Source organism: Haemorhous mexicanus, chromosome 1, assembly GCF_027477595.1.
Source record: "Haemorhous mexicanus isolate bHaeMex1 chromosome 1, bHaeMex1.pri, whole genome shotgun sequence".
NCBI classification, from domain to species: domain Eukaryota; kingdom Metazoa; phylum Chordata; class Aves; order Passeriformes; family Fringillidae; genus Haemorhous; species Haemorhous mexicanus.
In genome coordinates this window covers 123,658,916-123,679,761 of record NC_082341.1, presented here as the reverse complement: position 1 = coordinate 123,679,761, position 20,846 = coordinate 123,658,916, and the positions used below count along the sequence as shown (strand labels likewise).

General features: G+C 40.9%; 1 protein-coding gene across 1 annotated transcript; it reads right to left on the bottom strand.

Moving 5' to 3' along the window:
• Window positions 1-601: 601 nt before the first annotated feature.
• Window positions 602-20,545, bottom strand: ADHFE1 (alcohol dehydrogenase iron containing 1). Its single transcript, XM_059861505.1, has 14 exons — window positions 20,425-20,545; window positions 20,124-20,161; window positions 17,809-17,852; window positions 17,600-17,653; window positions 16,290-16,444; window positions 15,923-16,119; window positions 15,441-15,518; window positions 14,258-14,363; window positions 12,872-13,024; window positions 11,605-11,703; window positions 10,584-10,662; window positions 10,342-10,438; window positions 6,990-7,147; window positions 602-3,413 (listed from the first exon to the last, which is right to left on the bottom strand). Exons 1-14 carry the CDS (start codon window positions 20,478-20,480, stop codon window positions 3,330-3,332), a joined length of 1,398 nt encoding a protein of 465 aa, XP_059717488.1. The 5' UTR covers window positions 20,481-20,545; the 3' UTR covers window positions 602-3,329.
• Between the last annotated feature and the right edge of the window lie 301 nt (window positions 20,546-20,846).

Sequence of the window (20,846 nt, the reverse complement as noted above, 5' to 3'; positions counted from 1 at the left end):
TCCTGGAGCACAGTGATGCCTAAGCAGATTTACTCAGGGGTTATGGAAAGGGCCTAGACAGAGCTTGGCTGTGTCCCTTAACTCCATTTTTTCAGGTCTCAGGGAGATGGAAAGCCAACCACAAGACAGAAGATGACAGCCGTGGCACAAGACAGTGCAACAGGAATGATCATGCAGCCTGACCTACATGTAGTTTCTTCCAAGTTTATTCACACAGGATGACGGTGAGAGTTTTTGAAGATTTAGGCATGTTAAGTACATATTTTTTGCTTTATTCACTTTTTAACTGCTGAGAAAACCAGCACTGGTATGGAAAGAGGCGAGGCAAATGAGGGGATGGATCAACTACTGTACCTACTATAAATCCCAGGCAGCAATCCTGCAGGCTCTACTTATGAAGTGAGTGAGCTTTTCATTTGGTGCTCCAGATAAAACTATACCTGCTGGTAAACTATTTTCACCAGCACTACATGTGCACTTGTTCATACTTGCTCCCCACAGCTAATCTAATCTCTGTAAATGGACTGAGGGAGTGATCACAAGGGCCAGGTTTTGGGTTGTGTTTACCTGCACAGAGCTCAGAGAATACAGATTCAAAAGCTGCTCTCAAACAAGCTTTATTTTTGTTATTTGCATTTCAGCACAATCTAAACTAACAGATCCATCACAGAGGGTTTGAGTAGCACAGCAGTAACACAAGAACAAGCCTCCCAGATTTCACACACATGCCCAACCACCACTGGGCACTCACAATTACAGTGGTACCCCAGCTCCCCACAGAAATACCAGTACAGAGTAATTTGGTGAGATAATACGTGAAAGACCCCATGTAGCTCTTCAGTTGTGAATAAAACTACCAGTGCCCAGGAGCCAGGATGTGACACCCTGTCACATCATCACTCACATCCAGCATTCTGGGGCAACTTGAGCTCTCTTGATTTTTCCTCAGAAAATCCCTACTAGTAACTAATAACTGGTGGTGAAGACAGATTTTCACATGTAGCTGATGTCCATGGGAGAGATTTCACAACCAGTTTAAGGCAGTTGAAGACCTTGGTGCAGCCAAAGAAGTGAGGAAAACAGAAATGTCCCCTCTTACAGCACCATCTCCTTATGTTGGGTATAACATAAACCTCTTTGTCTCATCTGTAAAATATGGGTATCAAGGGGGGTATGAGGTTTATTTTACAAACCATCAGGGGCTGCAGTTACCTGGTATAAGAAGTTAAGTGTGAGGTTCTGTCAGTTGACAATGCAGCCTGCCAATACTGCCATACTGGCATAAAAGGAGGATAAAAAGTGTGCTGGAAGAAGTTATCCAACTTCCCAAAGCATTCCCATCAAAGTGCTCTGCTGCAGTGATGAAATCACATGCTGCTCAGTTCTCCAGACAGTACATTCGCCACAAACACAGCAGGACTGCCATGAATTAGGCTCCTGGACAAAAAGATTGTCTCTTCATGAGTCTGTATTGCTACCACAGACTGGAGAAAGACAGGAGTGGAAAGACAAAACAGGCCAAAAGTTTATACAGAACCATAGAATGGTTTGGGCTGGAAGAGACCTTAAAGATCTAACTCTAACCTTCCTGCCATGGGCGAGAACATCTTTCACTAGGCTGGGTTCAGAGCCTCATCCAGCCTGACTTTGAGCAACAGGGTTGGACAAAAGGTTTTGACAATTTTTTTTTCTGAATATTTCAGCTTTGCACAATATAATGAAGTGAATCCCTTGCTATTACAACATCAGCCTTCATGACAGAGGTACTTGTGGGCAATTTCAGCAGAGAAGAAGGTTCAGAAGGACATGGAAATCACATGTGTATCACACAGTGGCAGTGCAGTCCTATGGCTGCCAAACCTACTTGGATGCTAAAAACAACCAGTGTCCATCCACCTGGTTTAACAGCCCTGAAATGGATCCAGTGTCAATATCCAGTACACACCTGTCCTCAGATGCTAGGACAGCACTTGTTTGATCAGACAAATACACAAATACAAAGGTGCAAGCATAGAGCCTCCTACTTTAACAGGGTGACTTTCTGCTGCTTCCCCAGCAGAAAGAAAGATGCACGCCAGAAGTCACAGGGCTCTTCTCTCATTTGTCTTGTGCTGTGGTAGCAGCATGAATCAGATGCTGAAAGAGTCCAACATGAAGCAGAATCTGATTTAAACAAACTCTACACACAACCACGTGGACTTTTTAAATAAAGGAAAATAATATTAAAATGTTAGTTTCCTTTCTCCCTGCCCCACTTCCCTTTCTCAGTTGACAGCCAACCAGCTGGTTAACTGCTCAGAGGTGCACGCTCATTCCCACATTTAACCAGTGCTCCCCGTGGGGCACTGTGCAGCCAAATGCTTCACCACCTCTTTTTAATATTGAACCACAGCACACAACCACTTCCTCAAGCTGGTGGCTGCACTCTGAGGGACAGCACCTGCAGGAGCTCAGCAGAAGCAATTGATGCTCAGCAAAGCAAGATACACTTGAGAGCTTCCTTCCACAGAACACAGCAGGAAAGGGGGGATGTTGCCTCCAGACAGACAGAATGACCATGATGGATGCTGTCTTGCTATTATATGGCTCCTGTTTAGTGTGTGACCATGCTTTACTCTGGTTTTGCTCCTCTAGTGAGCACCTCATATAGAGCATAAAAGGAAAGATAAATATATGAGAACTAGAGAGATTATAAGCGGAAAGATAAATATATGACAATATCTGTCAGAATTTTAACCCAAACCAAATTTCCAAGCAGTCTTTTACAGACAGCTATGAAGTGTGCAGATTTTTCCTAATCAAACAATGAAAAAGCACCCCAGTTCAACAGCCTTCTTAGCAAAGCCAGATGGTAAAAAGATGATAAAGCAGAACAGAATACAGTAAGCTGACATTTTCTGCAGGGGACATCCCCTCCCTAATTAAAAATGACCTTCATTATTTCTTAGCTAGCATGACTTTTTAAAACAAAATACGGATAATTTAAATAGAAGCATAATTTTCAAAATAGCTTGAAATATCCCTTAGAACATTTTTCCACCTTTGACCACCTCTGAAGCACAAAAAAGCCTTCAGTAACGCAAGAAATCTGCTCCAACTTTTATGCAAGTCAATGTCACTTACAACTGAGCAAGAAAGAAACCACAGTCAAGTCCTCACTTCAAAGCAGTGTTTAGTTAAAGATGAATTACGTGACCTTTTGGCAGTGCACAATGGAACAGAAGTCAAAGTTACCCAAATTCTTCCATGCTCTGAACAAATTCAGTCCCATATCTATGAGAAACTACCTCTGTGTTAGAATAGACCACACTTTCCAGAACATGTTTAAGCTAATAAAGTTTCATGGAAGCCTCAAAGAGAGCAGATAAGTCTTCTTCTGTTTGGGGACGTGGTGATAGTTTAGTCACTCTCTCCTGCAAGATGAAAGAAAAACTGGATTATAAATGGATACCAATAAAAACAATCAAACAGTAGGTGAGCTATGTGTCTCTGTATACTAATATCCTTCACAGAGAATAAAAAATTTTTTGCAAAATAAGTAATAAAGTAATTAAATTGAAGCATCATCAACAGTACAGTACTTTCAAGAACAGATAAGCTAAAATTCCCTGTAATTAAATACACAGAAGCAAGATCAGAATGATGTTCAGTTTCTGAGTCAAGCACAGCAAACAGGGGCCTTCTCCATTGCAGATGTCAGTACACTGGGCGACATTATCCTGAGAATATGGATTTTAAAATTAGTTTGCCAGCACTGAATTAGGAGTTGGAGTTTTAGGGACCAAGACTCTCAAAATACTACACGTCTCAAGGCCCAGGGGCTGCTGTAAATGGGGAGAATAAACAGCACCTGTAAGTCAAACTCTGAAAAAGAGACACAGCAAAGGAAAAGTATGAAACTGCTTAATAAACAGCCCCACACCTCAAAGGAATTGTTGATCTTCATTTGGACACCAATTCATTTGGACACTTCATTTGGACACCAATTCAACAGAATGTTCAGGTGCTAAAGCCTCAGTGATTGCAATGAAACTCAGCTATGTGCTTTAGTGCTCTGCTTGACAAAATAGCCACAAAGACAGGGGCTGCAATTCAGAAAAGCCCTGTGCTACTGAGGATGAGGAGCTGCATCAGTGTAGGTACCCAGTTACTGCAGGAACAGCCAGCTGAAAGGGCCCAACATCAGTGTACTCCTGCTGGTTATGATTAGAACTTTGATGTTTTCAACAAGCAATGATTTTAACTTTTACTGAAATACTGGGGACAGTTAGAGATGTCTGCGAAGACAAAGTCCAGGCCGACACTAGGAACACATTAGCTTTAGATGAGGTGTGTTTTGGCAAGAAAGAGTTTCTTCTGGTGCAACCTGTTTCAACATCTCCCTTGTGGAAGATGCTGCCCTCCAGCTTTACAGTTCCCCTTTTTTCACATGTGGACAGTGGATATCATTTGCTGAGGTCCTTGCCTGAGGCAGGGAGTGGGATGCAGGGGAAGGGGCTCCCCAGTGCCCTGCCTGAGCCCCTGGGAGCAGAGCCCACCCCGTGCCCAGGGCATGCCGCAGCACAGGGGGGTGCAGCCGCGCGCTTCCCCCGGCCCGCGGGATGTGACTGTGGGCAGGATGGATGTGGGCACACGGCAAGCCAGACCACCACACTGCAAATCAACGTGAAACAGTGGTGAGAAGTCAGCTGTGAGGTATTCACAGCTCATAATCGTGGTTAGCACGGCTTGTGAGGAGTCTGAAAAGTGCAGCTCTGTGTGCATACTTTTACCTACAGAAGAAGCTTTACTGGTGCATAAGTAGCAATCAAAAGATACCTCTCTCCCCATTGCTTACACCAGTGCTACTACACACAGAAATCCAAACAAAGAGAAGACTAAGATTCTTCTATGCAGTTTTGAAACCAAATGAAAAATTCAAACAGCACTAGGGCAACAGCGTGTTGTTTTTTTCAGACTCATAATATGCAAAATATAACAACACAGTGCTCAAGCATTCATAAATTCATCATATTAGGACCATCTGGGCCAAAGCCAGTTTTGCAGCTCTGTGCACTGAGATGTCTGGATTTATCTGTAAAATCACACTGGGTGACAGGAGACAGCCAGCCTGACAGCCTGACAGACTGGAGCATTTCCCAGCTCTATCGACAGAAGGCTGCAAACGGGTGTTCCTCCCGTATGCCTGGACACAGAGGCACCATCACTACCCCTGCACAAGCTTGCTGGTATTTGTGGGGCCCTGGCTCCCTCAGTCTGACTCAGTGCATTCTGGTCCCGTGCCAAACCCAGCAGCTCCGGACTCATCACTGGCTCAGCCCCACTGTAGCTGCCTCCGGGACATCAGCAGGGGGTGGGTGGACAGAGAACAGCCCTTCCACAATCTCTTATTTTCAGTGCCCCCATCTCCTCTCAAACACCACCACCCACCCACCTTGAACTTTGAGACTGCATCTTCTTTGCTAGAACAGCTGCTGCTAGAACAACAAGATCAATTTTAACAGCCTCACTTAGGAAGGGAAATAAAATTCTGTTTTAACTTCAATGTCTGTCCCAACAGAGCTCCCACCAGAAATTCCAGCAGTCAGATTACATTTTTCCCTGCAGCCTGCACTTCATGCCATGGAATATACTTGGTAAATTTTTTAGTGCTATCACCACTGCACCACATTGTTTTCCTGATGTGAATGGGCCATTGCTGTATTGCAAAGCAAACCTACTGCCAGATGAAAAGCAAAAAAATTATACCAAAAAAGAAACTGTATGGATTAACCCATGGTTACTAACAGATGGTTAAGGAACACTGATACATTTGCATCATGTTACATCTCATACAAAAAAATAAGGGCTGAGAAACTATTAGGTCATCTCATTTCACACAGTACAATGAATCACCAACACCATAAGAAGACAGAGAAACCCTTCAACATCTTTTGGTGATGAACCCTTCCCCAGCTAACCAAAACTTGCACTCACCGTTTGTTTTAAAGAAATATGTTTATCAAAACAAACCCTCCAAATACCCCATAACAATGCACATGCATAACCTACTTCATGGGTGCTCAGAGACCTTAGTTTTCTTCCTGGCTTTGTCACTGCTCTGTTGTGTGTGATCCTAAATAGTTGCACCTTTGTGTCACTTTCTCAGGTATAAAACAGGAATATTAATATTTACTGTTAATGTAACTGTTCTAAGGTGCTCTGAGATTTATGAGTGAGATCCTATCCTTTTTACAGGATCTACTGTAAAAAGTAAATAACCTTTTGGTCTAAAAAATTTTCACTTTCTCCATAGTATATGTTTCCCTTGCGACTTGGTGGGAATAAATCCTAGGTCCATAGCATATGAATCAAACTGTCTTTTCACAAAGAAGACTCTGGATTTTGCTTTAAGAGTGGTGTGTTGCTTTTTGCAGTGTCTTTGTGGGCACTGAAACAACAAAGGGTATTACAAGTTTAATCTATATCATCCCGGGGGAGCTTATTTCAAATTCTGATGGGGGTCAATGGAACAAAAAAGCCATCTGCGAAGAAAAATGCAACTTCTCAATATGGAAAGTTTAATGCAAAGTGAGTTTGATCATTCTTACCAGATAGCACTTGGTATTAAGGCTTTATCTATAGACCACCTGCACACATAATTAAGAGAGGTAGTTATGAAAAAGCAGTATCTACTACAAATATCTCAGGCCTATGAGAAACATCCTCTTTTTAAAAACTGTAACATTAAAAAACCCCAAACCAAACACTTAGCCCTTTTTTTCTGTATCCATGTGAAAACTGCAGCATGCACTCCATCCCACTGAAAAGAAAAACCTTAGCTGTGGAGTAAAACAATATACAGTTGATTATCCATAATTTTCTCCATTTAAATAGTTTTCATGCAGGAATAGAAATAAAACTTGCTGGAAAAGAAGCACTTCTGTTTTTTTTTCCAAAATCTGCTCTATTTTATTTGACAAGAAAAACTGTTTTGCTCTCTGTCTTACCTGAGGCAGAGTGCCTTTGACTAATGCAGGGATGTCTGCTTTGGAATAACCAATTGCAGCCAAGCCATCATCAACATTCAGATCAAATAGGAATTTCCGGAGTGTGTCTGCCAAAATAAGCCCAGCATCTTTGATTCTGGCAGTGCGGATGTCAGCTCCTAAAATAAGACATAATGCCTTGACTGTAGGGTGGAGAGAGCAGAGGAAGCCTGTCCTGGACTTAATTTAATCATAATATCAGCTGAATACATATCCATACATAACAGCCACTGCCCTAAAAGCAACATAAAGTAAAAAGAGGAATCAGTCCTCATTTTATAGTTGGAATGGTTTGTGAAAGGTGAAATAAAACAAGATCAGAGGCACGTTAACTGCTGCCAGAAAGACTAACTGCCACATGAGGTTAACTTCCTTTCCCTCTGTGCTTACAGGGAGAAGCACTTTTTAGTCTGACTAACTGCTGGAAGGAAAGCAGCTAAAGCATGAACATCAGTGGTATTTATTTGTATGGACAGTGTGCCAAATGCTAACTTCATGTTAAGGCCTTGGGTTTGCTGACATCTAGAGGACTGTTCTGTTCAATTACACATTGACAGAGAGGACTACAGCATGTGGGCTGAAAAAGGCAGGAAACAGCAGGGCAGTGTTCAGCACGTTGAGTAAATTCTAAATTTATTGCTGTTTGAATATGTGCTGACTTGTGTAGGGTACTGTAGAACTGAAGAGGAGGAACTGCTCTCTTTGAAACATCTACTGAACAGTAATGAAAACACCAACACAAAACTAAAGATTACAAATATTTCTTACAGAATAGCTCGTGTTCCCTTCTTCAATGAATGTTCAGGACTTACTGAAAAGTAATTATAAAAGTACGTCCAGACAGGAGACCCAAGTTCCTCCATATGATTTCCTTCAAAGGAACCCAAGCTAAATTGGTTCTCTGTGTAACCCCAGTGATGTTACACCAGAACTATGTTAGGTCCAAGTGCCACACTGAGAGATGAGTAAGAGCAATACATAGCTTCCAATACATAGGAAAAATATCTTCTGTGATCCTCACACAGCTCAGTGTAACATTCAAAGGGAGTTAAGTGAACAGGAGACCTACAAGCTCACTTGAAGAGCTCAGATATTCAGGTAGTAAGGCTGGCAGTAATGTAGTAAATAATGTCTGGGGAAAACCGATAAATAACATATGAGAGAGTCTTGTACAATGTCTTGTGCTACTGGGGCTGTGCCATGAAGTCTGAGTTTATCCTGGGTTTTGCTGTGGAGGGGTAACTAAGACATAAACCCACTATCTTCAGATAGTAAAGTAAAAGGGAAAGGGAGGAGGATAAAATATGACAGTAAATGGGGTTGGCAGTTTTAAAATATTACTATAGTTCTAGTACTTTCTTTTTGCTCAACTTAAAAGATACATCAGTCTTTAATTACTCTTAGAAAATCTCTGGCCACATGCACACCTATTTCAACTGTTTAAGAATCCATCCAGGGAGGTATTAGGCTTTTTCTGGCTGTACCCAAATTCACAGCTGTACATATACACAACATAACTATTTAGTAATCTGCTTCATGTCATAAAATACCTTCTTAGTCATTGCATTTGGCAACATGACAGATTTGAATCAGCTACTGTAGTCAGTTAGCTTCTGGAGTGCACTCAGAAGTAAACACCCCAGATGGAAATTAATAAATTCAATCCCACATGACATATTTTCAGCAGAACCCCTTTCCAACAAGGCACACAATGACATAGTTAAAATTTCTACTGAGAAAATTAACAGAACTTTTAGAGACAGAATTTATGGCAGAAGTTAATACCACAAACCCTAAGGGAACAGCTTTTCAGTCACTTGTTTTAAAACAAGAGCCAGAGCTGAAAATTTCTGATATGCTGTACTGACCAGCTATCCAGACACATTTTGTTCAACTAATTTTAGTTGTGGGTAATTGCTGTAGGAGCACAGATATTTATTAGCTTAGTATATGACTCCAGCTAAGTTTGTGTTTTGGTTTTGGCCATAGGCAGGACAGCATACATTAGAGGAAGCCTGAAGAACCTCACAGACTGTTTATGAAATAAACACTTTCACCCAATGCAGTTTTTCTGACCATGTTGTTTTATACCCTTTATGAAATACTATAAAATACTATGAAATAATATAGCATATATAAAATATTTACACTATATATAAAATACTATAGAATTTCTATATTAAAGTCCCATTCTTCTTGAGATCTCCAATGCTTTGAGATTACTTACACAAGCAAGTCATACATGTGACTGGACTGCTGTGACTTGCTTACAGAAGGCTGACCATACAAGGGACTGAACACAAATTTTCCAAATACCAGGAGAGTTGACCTAACCACTTTTTCTCCACTCCCTGCACTGCTGTGCATGTGGCTGTGACTGCTCCTTAGCTAGCATGGGTATTAGCAGCAGTGTAGCCACGACACAAAACTTAGTGCAGGCAAAGCCCCTGACCTTAGACAAATAAATTAGCTCAGTGCAGAGCCATGCTGTCACAGCTAGACTGCTAACAGCTCTGAGACTACATCACTGGAAGCTGGTTTATTGCACACAGGCATGCTGGAGGTATAATAAAGAGCTATCCTTTCTCTTAGGACACCCTTTGGTGATGGGCTGCACACATAACATGGCACTGTATGACAAAATAAACTTTAAATGAGCTGTCAGCTTGCAGCATTCACTTTTATTCTGCTAAAAAGCAAAAAAGAACATTTTGTTCATTAATCTCTTTTTAGCCATTACATATGTGTCCACAGATGAGCTACTCCAGGAAAAGGTTTCCTTGGCATCAGCCACTGAGAAATTCCAACACCTACAAACAAGCTCAGGCCTACATTAGAAAGATCAAAACCCACAGCTGTGTGCCATGGAAAAAAGAGCAGGAGTGATTCAAAATATCACTGTTCTAAATCACTGCCACAGCAGGGAATTTGTTAGGGAAAATACTTCCTTTTAGCTAACAAAAGTACTGGTTCACTTTGTGGTAACACTCTTCATAAAGTGACAAGAGTTGTGACAATCACAGCTACTCTTATTTGATTTGCAACAGACCTCCAGTTAATTTCAGCTGCCCACTTTTCTAGCCAAGAATCAGATTTCTCCAGCTTGCTCCTCTAATCACATCATACAATACCAAAATTCAGCATTATTCTATCTAATTTTCATGACATCTAATTCCAGAATCTTTTTTTCTAAACCTAAACCCCTCCCAACAACCAATGACAATTGCTTGCATACAGTGTTTTTCAATCCCAAAATGTCATTTTGGAAAGACTTCCATTTGTACACAAGAACTGTACCCACAGAGGTTCCTACCTAGAATCTCTGCAGCTTCTAAATGCCGTTCAGGATGTATCTGTGCTGTGAAAGCAAACACTGCTGGGGATGTTAGCACCACAGAAAGGCCATGAGGCTGGGAAAAAAAAAAAAAAGAAAAAAAGAATAAAACACATCAACAGGACATACACTTTTAACTTCAATGGACTTTAATGATCATTAATGACAGATAACAGATATTTGAAATGCATATTAAAACCCCAAAAATAAACAAGTTTTACCACTAAAGAGTGATCCACATTATAATCCTTTGGTTTGTAAGTTTTCACCAAACCAGAAATAGGGTAAGACATTCCATGGCTGGAACAGAGAAGAGAGAGAGAGTGGTCAGGGCAGCTCTCCCAGTATATGGAAAATTTGTGTTCAGTCCCTTCTGTGGTCAGTTTTCAGTATGCAAGTCTCTTCAGTACAGATACTCAAAAGGTATGAACAGGTATGATGTAGATATTAGGTACAGACAGCCCTCATCCCTCTGCACCTCAGGGACCTAGCTGTAAAAAACAGTACCTCCTTACTTTGTGAGGGTGAAGTTATATTACTTCACTGACTGAACTGAAAGATGTTCAGTTCCTAACGTAATGTAAATATGCCAAAAATATCATAGTCTGCATACCTATGGGTTCACACTGTCTGAGAAAAAGAAACTTTAATTTTAAGATATAATTATAAAAGTAGACTTGCTCAAAGAAAAGGAATGAAAGGAAGGTCTCTGAAGAGAATGACTGCTAATAACTTCTGCACACAATTCACTTCTAGGCTTTGCTTCTGTGATATTTTCATCCAAATGAAACTATATTGCCTTGCAATATTAATTACAGTTCATTTCAGACTGCTGATTGCCTATCCCACAGACAAACTTACAGATAATTCCATCAGTTCAGGAAAAACTCAAGATTACATCATTGCTGTGTCACTGCAGAACAGCTGGCGTGGAATCTAACATTTTAAATGTCATTGAAATGTCTTACTCTTGTTTTTACTACCAAGAAAGGTAAAGGCTGTGTTTTGTAATTTTCACGTGACTGGTTTTGAGTATCACAACCCAAGAACACACAATCCTTACACACATAAATGACAAGAGCCCTTCAGTTTGTCACAACACACAGGTCCTTCAGCATCACAGGCCAGGCTACAATCCCTTACTCTACATTCAGCAACAAGGACAGCAACGTCTTTGACAATCTGAAACAAACACTGGCTCTAAGCTGACCTCAGATGGGGTTACTATTTCTCTGTACTCACCAGAGATGGACACCAGCATTGCCAAAGCCAATACCAGCAAAAGCACTTGCCAGGTGCATGTTGGCTCTCGCTTCGCGGTCTTCGGGGTTTCTGATGGCTCTGTGCACCATGGAGGCAAATGGTACCAATGAATTCACAAAGAGATTGGTGATTCAGGAAGGAGAAGGGAGAGAGGGCTTCTTTATGGACAGATACACAAATAATCTAAAAGATAAGCTGAGAATAAAATGGTGGAAATGGAATCAAGCCACGCTTCGGTAAAAGAACAAACCTACATGTGGATCACTTATGTAGATCATACTGGTTCAGTGAAGGGCAAGCTTCCTTTCACTTTTCCAAAAACCAAGTAAATAGAGTGGATTTAACCATATTCAATTCAGTGGTGAATTAAAAAATTCTAGTTAGAATCTTTGGTAAATTCTGTGTGTGGCTCCAGGATCACTCCAGCTTTCTCACCATCTCATTAGGTGGTGCTCTGGACCCCATCACTTGTGTGGGAAGAAGACACTATTCCCTGCCTTCCTATGCCTCAGAATCCTTGTGCAGTTGGACAGTAAGGAGAAAACGTCCCATGAATAGATTCCAAAGGAACAAAAACCAACTATTTGGACTCACTAGGTACTGTGAAAAGTTCTTTCAAAAAAACCCCACACTGATCTTTAATAGAAGTGCACATGGTATGCAAAAGCTGTAAAGAGGCTAAAACTTTATTGACAGAGATCAACACCAACTCCCAGATAAGGCAATACCTATTCTAAACGGAAGGTCTTCTAGGAATGAGCAGGTTTGCAATAAATGCATACTTTTGCACATTCATAAGTGCATGTTATTACCTTCTTGATGGATGTGCAACAATCTTAATTTACACTGAAGGCCACAGAAGTAACATCAGCAGTATTTTATTCAGTTTGTTACATATTCCCATTATACTGTCATAGAAAGGAGGTTCTTGAAAAAATATGTAAATGCTTCTCCATATTAACTGAACAGCTTGAAATACCTTTAACTGAGGACCTCAAGAATAGATTCACAGAGGCATTAAAAAGCTACCTCCTCAAGACAAACTACTAATGCCAATTTTATCTGAAATTTTGATTTATATCTGAAAACTATCTCGCTTTATTTAATAAAAATCTAGGCTGGAAAACAAAAGCTTAATGTTTCAGCTTGCCTCATTCTAGCTTAAAATTTCCATTCTTGCAGTCACCCCTTTTGGGGCACTGTGTACTGAGCACCCTGCAGGGGGGATGGCTGTTAAGAGTGTTACCTTTTCAGGTACTTAGCGACAATTCTCAGAGCGTGCAGAGCCCAGACGTCGCTGACAGGGTTGCTGCCTTGGTAGGCGGGGCGCTCGATGGGGTTGGAGGGGCAGGGGCTGCGCTGGTTGTAAGGGAGAGCAGTGTAGGACTCCAGGGCATGGCTAACAGAAAGATGGAGAAATCAATTACTTAAGGAGGAGAGCTCCCTTTCACTGCCCTGCTGTCCTTTGAATGCAGGTTCTTTTTTATTTCTGGTGTCCAGTGGTTGCTGAAACAAGAAATACAATCTCACAGACAGTGGAAGAATGCTGGGCCAGCACCTCCAGAGCACTTCCTCTCTCACACACACACACAGAAGGCAATGTAAACATAGGCCCTATCTATCAACTCACACCTGCTGAAAGCCTGGTTGGATGCACCAGCACCTGTAGTGTTTTGCACTGAAGAGGGCTGTGGATGTGCAATAAGTGCTTTTCCTTTCTGTAGGACAGGAACCATAAGAGACTTTAGCACTGGAAACTTCATAGGGTACTTTTCTTTTAGAAGTACTGACCTTAAAAAAATTATGGGTGATATTTAAGCTAAGTGGAACTGCCAATAGTCTCACTCATGAATCTGACCACATAAAAAAGGGGCACGGCCTATATGGCTCTATTAAGATGAACAAAACTACAGACAAACCATTTTCATTGATGAACAAATGCCTTTTTTCCATTACAGACATTGCAGGCCAGGGTCCTTCACCATGCTTGAGAAGTCACAGTTTCATTACATATCTAATACTTTAATATATATAGCACCCAGAAGCAAAGTAAGCTCTGGCTCTCCAAAAAGAAATGTCAATGTATTTTGTACAGTTAAGCTGTTGGTTTGAGATTAATAAAATTTTGTGCCAAGTAAAAAGCAAACTATGAGATTGGTTCTGAAGATGACCATAGCTGGGTGAAGACCTGCTAGTATCTCACAAGCTTAAAGAATTTTTATTGACACATCATGGCTTTTGTTAGAAAATTCTTATTCTCTATTCCCTGCTATGTCTGTGATTCATGATAAATGCTATTACAGTTGTGATTAATCATCTGTCTCCATGATCCCTTAAAAAGGGACTCCTGGACTCTCTTCCTTGACAACAGCTATTCTGGAAGCAAACAATTTCTCCAGTGCACTGCAAAAACATTCAAATTTCTGCAAATGCAGGATTTGTTTCCATACATTCTGAGGGAGGTAGTGAAACTAAGGAAGAGGAAAGTCTGACAGAGCTCAGCTAAACAAGAACAGCAAACAGAGAAAAAAAGATCATCCTCTTGTGCTCTCAAAATATAATTGTTCTACAAACACCATAGCAAAAATACAACATTTAAATAAATAAGTAGCAGCCTATGCAGAAAGCTCACCAAAGCACATCAAAGCCACTGTTGGCCACTATTCGTTCAGGCATAGACAGTGTGTGCAAAGGATCAATGATGCCTAACGTGGGCTTAATGGCTCTTGAAGCAATACCTGCAATGTGCAAAGGGAGGAAAATCAGTTAAAGATGTTTTATTTGAAACTATGAACATGAAAGCAAAGAGAGAGGGGAGGGTTTAGATTATTTATAAATGTAAACTGATGCTGAAGTCTCTCTAAAAGAGTTACATGACTTGATACTTTTGCCTAAAGTGGATTATACCAGACAATGTTCTCTCTCTGTCTGCAACCCTCCCTGAGCAGCCTTGTAAAATGTCTGTGGCATCTGCAGTATTTTTAGATTTGTATCTTCTGTGGACAGGCAGAAGGCAAAACTGGTTTGTACCTGCAATGAATTGTTATTGGCAATTGCTGTCTTCAGCATCTGTAATAACCATGTTGCAAAGATGTAGCTCTGAATGAGACAGACAGACTGACTGACTGACTACGTATAGACTAGAAAACTCTTGAGCTATTGTCAAACCTCCTTAGCACACCCATCTGGGTCTCAAGTACTGCAGACTGTGTGGTGTATAAAACCCACATGCTTAGAAGCAAAACCTTAAACAGCTGTGAAGCTCAAGATGACACTTTAGCCTTAATCTTTATTTGCCAGGGATGAAAAGGCCAAAGGAAGACAGTGTCCCTCACTTGCACAGCATCCCAGGCCTGAGGTTTCCAAAGTCAGGAAAAGGAACATTTGGTTGCAATTACACAACAAAGAAACAGAAGTCTTAAAAGTAGAAAGAAAAATACAGAGGAAATAAGGAACAGTTGGTTGACCCTGAATATAAGTAGAAATTTCCTTTGCAATTAACATTTTCTGCCATTTAAGGACTTGAAAGATTTTAGTTTCCTGTTTTGCCTTCAAACTATAATCCACTGTATTCCATAGGTATTTCATTATGTTAATATGATATAAATTTAATTAAAGGAGGAAACCTTTAAGCTTTTAAAATTTGCCTGTGGCTGTTGAATCAAACAAAATGACACCTGAAATGACATGCAGTATCCTTTCCTTTCAAGGCAGGGAAATAACAAAGACATGGGAAAAGCAATTGTCTTGAGTAACACACAAAAACCCCCACAAAACAAACAAAATAACCCCAAAACAAAGCACCAAAACCTCACCGGTTTTAACTTTGAGTTCTTTGAAGTCAAAAATGGCAACGCCAGTGGTTTCACTTCCAGTGCCAGATGTAGTAGGAACTTAAAAGGAAGAATGAGGATAACAACAAATGATAAGAAATAGATAATAATGCAATTCAAAGAATAAAACCACAATAGTAACACCACCCAAAATACAGGGCCCAGGAAATCTTGGAGGTATCCCTGATCCAAAGCCAACAGATCAAAGGGAAACAGCTACTTTGATCTCTTTTCTCAGTAAAGGAGTCTAGCTGAGCTAAACAAGACAAAGTAAGGATAAAACCTCTGATTTTACCTCCACTGAATTAAACAGCAAATGACTACTGAATACAACAAGAGGAGAAGTTAACCCAAAGGAAGCTGAAACAGCCACAGTAAACTGATTTCAGTAGAAATATCAGGGAGTGTAGAATGACTCACCTTCCCCTTGCCCCAATTCCCCACACACTCTCCTCATGCTTTACCTGCAATAAGTGGCTTGAGGGGCACAGTGACAGGCTTCCCTTTCCCGATAGGAGCATTGACATAATCCAGGAATTCTGATGAAGGGCTGGCTGCATACAGGTTGGCAGCTTTGCAGGTGTCAATTACAGACCCACCTCCAACGGCAACATAGGCATCAAACTCTCCCTTTTTAGCAAATTGGATGGCATCCAGGAAACTTAGGACACAAGAAAGATTTTCCAATTAGTCAGGAAAAAACCAGTACAAAGGGAAACTAACTACTAAGACTAGCATGCAGGCCACAAGGAGGTGTTTAAAAAGCCATATGGAACCCTGTAAAGGCCTAGGCACTACTTGGAGAAATGCCCTGTCAGAAGCAAATTGTACCTTTGGTCTGTTGGCTCCACACGGACATTATCATATATTTGAAAGTTTATACCATATTTTGCCAAGGAATCCAATACTGCATTTACAGGAGGGAGTTTGGAGAGGTTTTTATCTGTCATCAAACAAACTCTTCTAGCACCAAGATTCTGCAGGTCCTACAATAATGAATCAAAAAAACCAAACAACCGGTATAAGATCATACACTTCACTATTTAAACACTAATCCAAATCAACTGAACCATTTGATAATAAAAAACCCCTGACTTAAAAATAGTTGGTTATTGCAAAAATTTTAAGACCATATCAGCTGCAGAAAAAGAGCATTAACCACATACATGAAGAATACAGAAAGCAGAATAAAATTTAAAGATACCAAATTTATATTGTTGAAGTCTTAAGACAGAAAAAAACTAAAGTTGTTGAACCATATGGAACCACTTGAAACTACAGTAAAATATAAAATATTTTTCAAAATATTTTTTCCTAAGTTCCTGTGAGAATAAAAAAGGCCTTTTCATAGACTGTCTTCATTAACTGCCTATCAAAGCACAGCATTAAAATACTGAAAATGTAATACTGGATATTTATTTATTAATGAAAAATCAAAATGAGGCTGCAAAAAGAAGAAAAACAATGCTACATCCTAACCTTTGCTAAGTTGTCACAATAGCTATACAATACATATAAATTATTCTAGTGCTGTTTGAAAACAGTTTCTGTCTAATTTCATTTACTGTCTGACTATAATTTTACTTGACAAATTTTCAAATAAAAAAGAGATCTATTAATGCTAGAAATGCCAAAAAGGAGAAAAATTATTAATGAAAAAAGGCAGTGATAAAAGCACACTGGAACAATGTATTCAGGTGAACCATCTCACATTGCTGAAACAAAAATTCTACATTTACACAGGGCAAGCTGAGAGCTGAATAAATATCTAGCTAATTTAATAGAAAGTCTCTGATTGAGTTAATGAACTCTAGAAAGATGAAAACGATCTTGAGAAAATCCTGGTGAGTCAGCAGGATTCAAAACTTTCTGAATTAAATATCCTGTCAGAGAAAAACATTGGTGCATACTTGTAGCAAAGTATCAATGACCCAATTATCCCCTGAGCTGCATTTCATATACCACTGCACCACTGATGCACCAGGCTCCTGTACTTCAACCAAGTTTTCTCTGACCTTTTTGTGCTGATACATTGGACTACACCATATATAAGCTTTCCTTTATTAAGTGGATTGATAGTACTGGCAGCCCTTCAGAAAATAACTTTTTACCAGTGATGGACTCACACCATAGCAGCTTACCATGCCAATCTCTTTTGTAACTCCTTCTCCATATCGGATGTTTGAAATGGCCATCTATAAAAAAAAGAACATTTATTTTTCTCAACAGAAATGGCATCTGACTCATTCAAAGTGAAATATAAATATTTGATATTTGTTAAGTGCCATATTTGTCAAGAAGTATTGTCTGTGTGACTTTTAAAGGAAACATATGTTATTATTAAATCTACCTCAAATGCATAGTCTGTATTCCCCAGGGTGGGCCGTTCAGGAACTGGAATGGAAATAAAACAGTAGAATTAGGAAAAAAATAAATTAGTTCAATCTGTTTCTCAGCTCTAGAGTTGACAGATTCCTTTGCTTTTAGAATCACTAACATATTTCCACAGGTCATCTCAGCTTGTCTGGATAAGAGTTACCCATTTCATCCTTTGCTGTTCATGAGATTAAATGATCCAAGTACTTGATCTGACTCATATAATTCAACAAAACAAGTGAGATTTTGAAGTTCTTTCAAGAATTAAGTATTTTTTATGAAAACTGAAAAATTAGCAGGAAGGTTGCATGAGAGTTTGTCTGCAGTCTACAAAGACCACAACAACACATAAAAAAGCAGAACTGAGTATGTGTAGAGCACTCAGGCTACTACATACAAGCTGAGAAGTGCTAGAAATGCTTAGGGGCTCCATGATAACCTTTGGAACAATGTTTAAGACAAATTCATGAGACATCCTCTTTATGCACCTGGATATAGAACACCTTATGTTTGCATGGGAGCAATACTAACAGGTGTTATTTACACTTCTTTTTACTTCTGCCTAGTCCTGAACATGCAGGTGAAACAGAATTATTTGCTAGAAAATTACTGTGTGCACTGCTAATAATAAATAAGAATCACTGTGTTAATATTAACTTTAATTAGAAGATATTTATAAGGACAGTATTTCAGTCATAGCTTCTCTCTGCCATGTCATTTTTGCATGAATTATCACAAAACTCAATTTCTGGCATATTCTGATTTTGCCATAGAGTGAAGCAAACTGCATCAACTGAAATTGCCCATTCTTCTCTGAGGAAACACCAGGCAAAGCACTCTGCTCTTCCTGCTGCACTCATGCCTTACGTCTGCTATATTAATTGAAAATACGCAATTTGGATTCTGATCCAATGAGTGAAACCATGATAATGAGGCTTACAGACAACGCTGGGGTGCACTGAAGCACTGACCCAAAACAGTAACAGATAGATGTATTAAAACCCTTTATGTACTTTCTATTCAAGCACAGGCCAGCTGCTATCAGCTCTTTCATTGCCACCTCTTGCCAGGCTGTACATGTTTGACCTCTCCTGGAGCTGGAGTCTGCTGTACTTTCAGTCATTAATTTGACAGGCTAAGGACATGTCCAAACCATTTACTCTCTTGCTTTCTGATAGTATAATAGACACCCTGCTGTTACATTCTTGAACCAAACTTAACTTTCAGGGCGAATTTTACTGAGTTCAAAAATTGTACTATTTCCTTGAACACTGTCAAAAAACCCAAAGAAGTTTGGGTTTTTCTTCAGCTATAGTCACTGTTCAATCAATTCCCGCTATTTAGAGATTTACTGAACTGATACCATCTTGCTACGCTATAGACTCTATAGCTGCCTAAAACTTTCAGAGAGGGTTCTTAACTCAGGCTTCAGTTTAGCAAGAGCTTAGTTTGAATTGACTGAGTAGGTCATCAAGCAGACAAGCAAAAGAATGAAATTCTATTTCTCAGCTGCACTATTGTCTTGCTGTATGGATGGTCTTGGGCAAAACAAGTATCTGAACATATAAATAGCTTTTCTATATGTAAAATGACAATGTCAATTCTTTAGGAAGTGTTCTAAGCATGTGAAACCATGCTACTTAGAGTTACACATTACCAAAATTATGGCTCAAACCACTGATATTTAGTGGATCTGGAGACTTACCAACAATCTGGAGAATGACAGATAATTATTCTCCTAGCCTCCCTACAGCCCATGCAAACAGAAGCTCCTCCTAGGGTGAGCTGGGTAAGTCAGCACAGCTCCCCTGCTCACAGTCCACAATCCTGGCCTAAGCGAGCTGAGTTCTTGGGACTGACTGTATAAAAACCTGTGGAGATTTTATTCCCTAGGCCAACACAGACCTTTGTGAAAGGCTACTTTTTATCCACATCACTTCCTGTTTCTTTTCTGTGCAACAAGTGGGTACCCAAAAGCAGATCTAAAGTTGAGATGGTTCAGGTGATGACAGCCAAAGCTAAGTTCAGGTCAAAGGACTGGCCCCACGGTAGGGGGAGGGACGGGACAGGAGGCAGTAACTGTGGTTTATGTGGGAGCAGTGACTCTCTCCAGCAATAACCACTAGCACTGTACAGCTCCAAAATAACAGGTTGTTTACCTTCTCCTTTAGATTGTTCCTTCCCAGCTGTTACCTGCACCCTCTGCCCAGGTTGCATGGATAGAATACAACCCTCTGCAGGGCCATGGCCTCCTACAGAATTCTTTTGCAGAAACAAATTAAGTCTTACCTCGGGAATAAGTGTGGCCGTGGCTCGGGCACCGACAACTAGTTAAAATGTTAAAAAAAGGCATGGTTAAAGGGGGGAAACTAAAGCAGAAAACCACAGCTTTACGTCCTAAAAGTCTCCTGAAAGCACCCCTTCCAAGGGCCTGCAGCTGAGCCCGCCGGTGTGCAGCGGGAGCGGGCACGGGAGGGTTCGCAGGGGCGGAGCGGCCGCCGCTTTTCGCTTCCCAGCCGCGGCCCCGGCCCGCCGCCGGCCCCGGCAGGGACCCCGGAGGGACCCCCGCGCCCCGTCCCGCCGCACTCACGCCGCCCGCTCCAGCTGCCGCAGCAGGCGGGACACCCGCGCCCGCCCCGCCGCCATCGCCCGGATCTGGGGACGGCCGGGAACGGGGCCCGGGACGGGGCCGGGGCCGGGGCCGGGCCGGCGGCAGCGCCTCCTCCCGGGACAGCGCCGCTGTCCGGCCCCGCAGCCGGCACACGACTGTCCCAAAGAGGGACTCGCAGGGTCAGGGGACAAGTGTCCGCATTCAGCACCCCCAGCCCACGGCCCTGAGGTCAGCGTTGTCACACCCAACTCACGCCTGTTTTAAGGCAAGCAAAATCTGTTTGCTAAAACAGCACAGAATGCCAGTGAAGAGGGACTAAAACCTAATTAGGACTGAGTGCTTGTGTATTTGTCACAGTAAAATATTGAAAGTAATGGAATTGCAAAGTGAAAATAATAAAA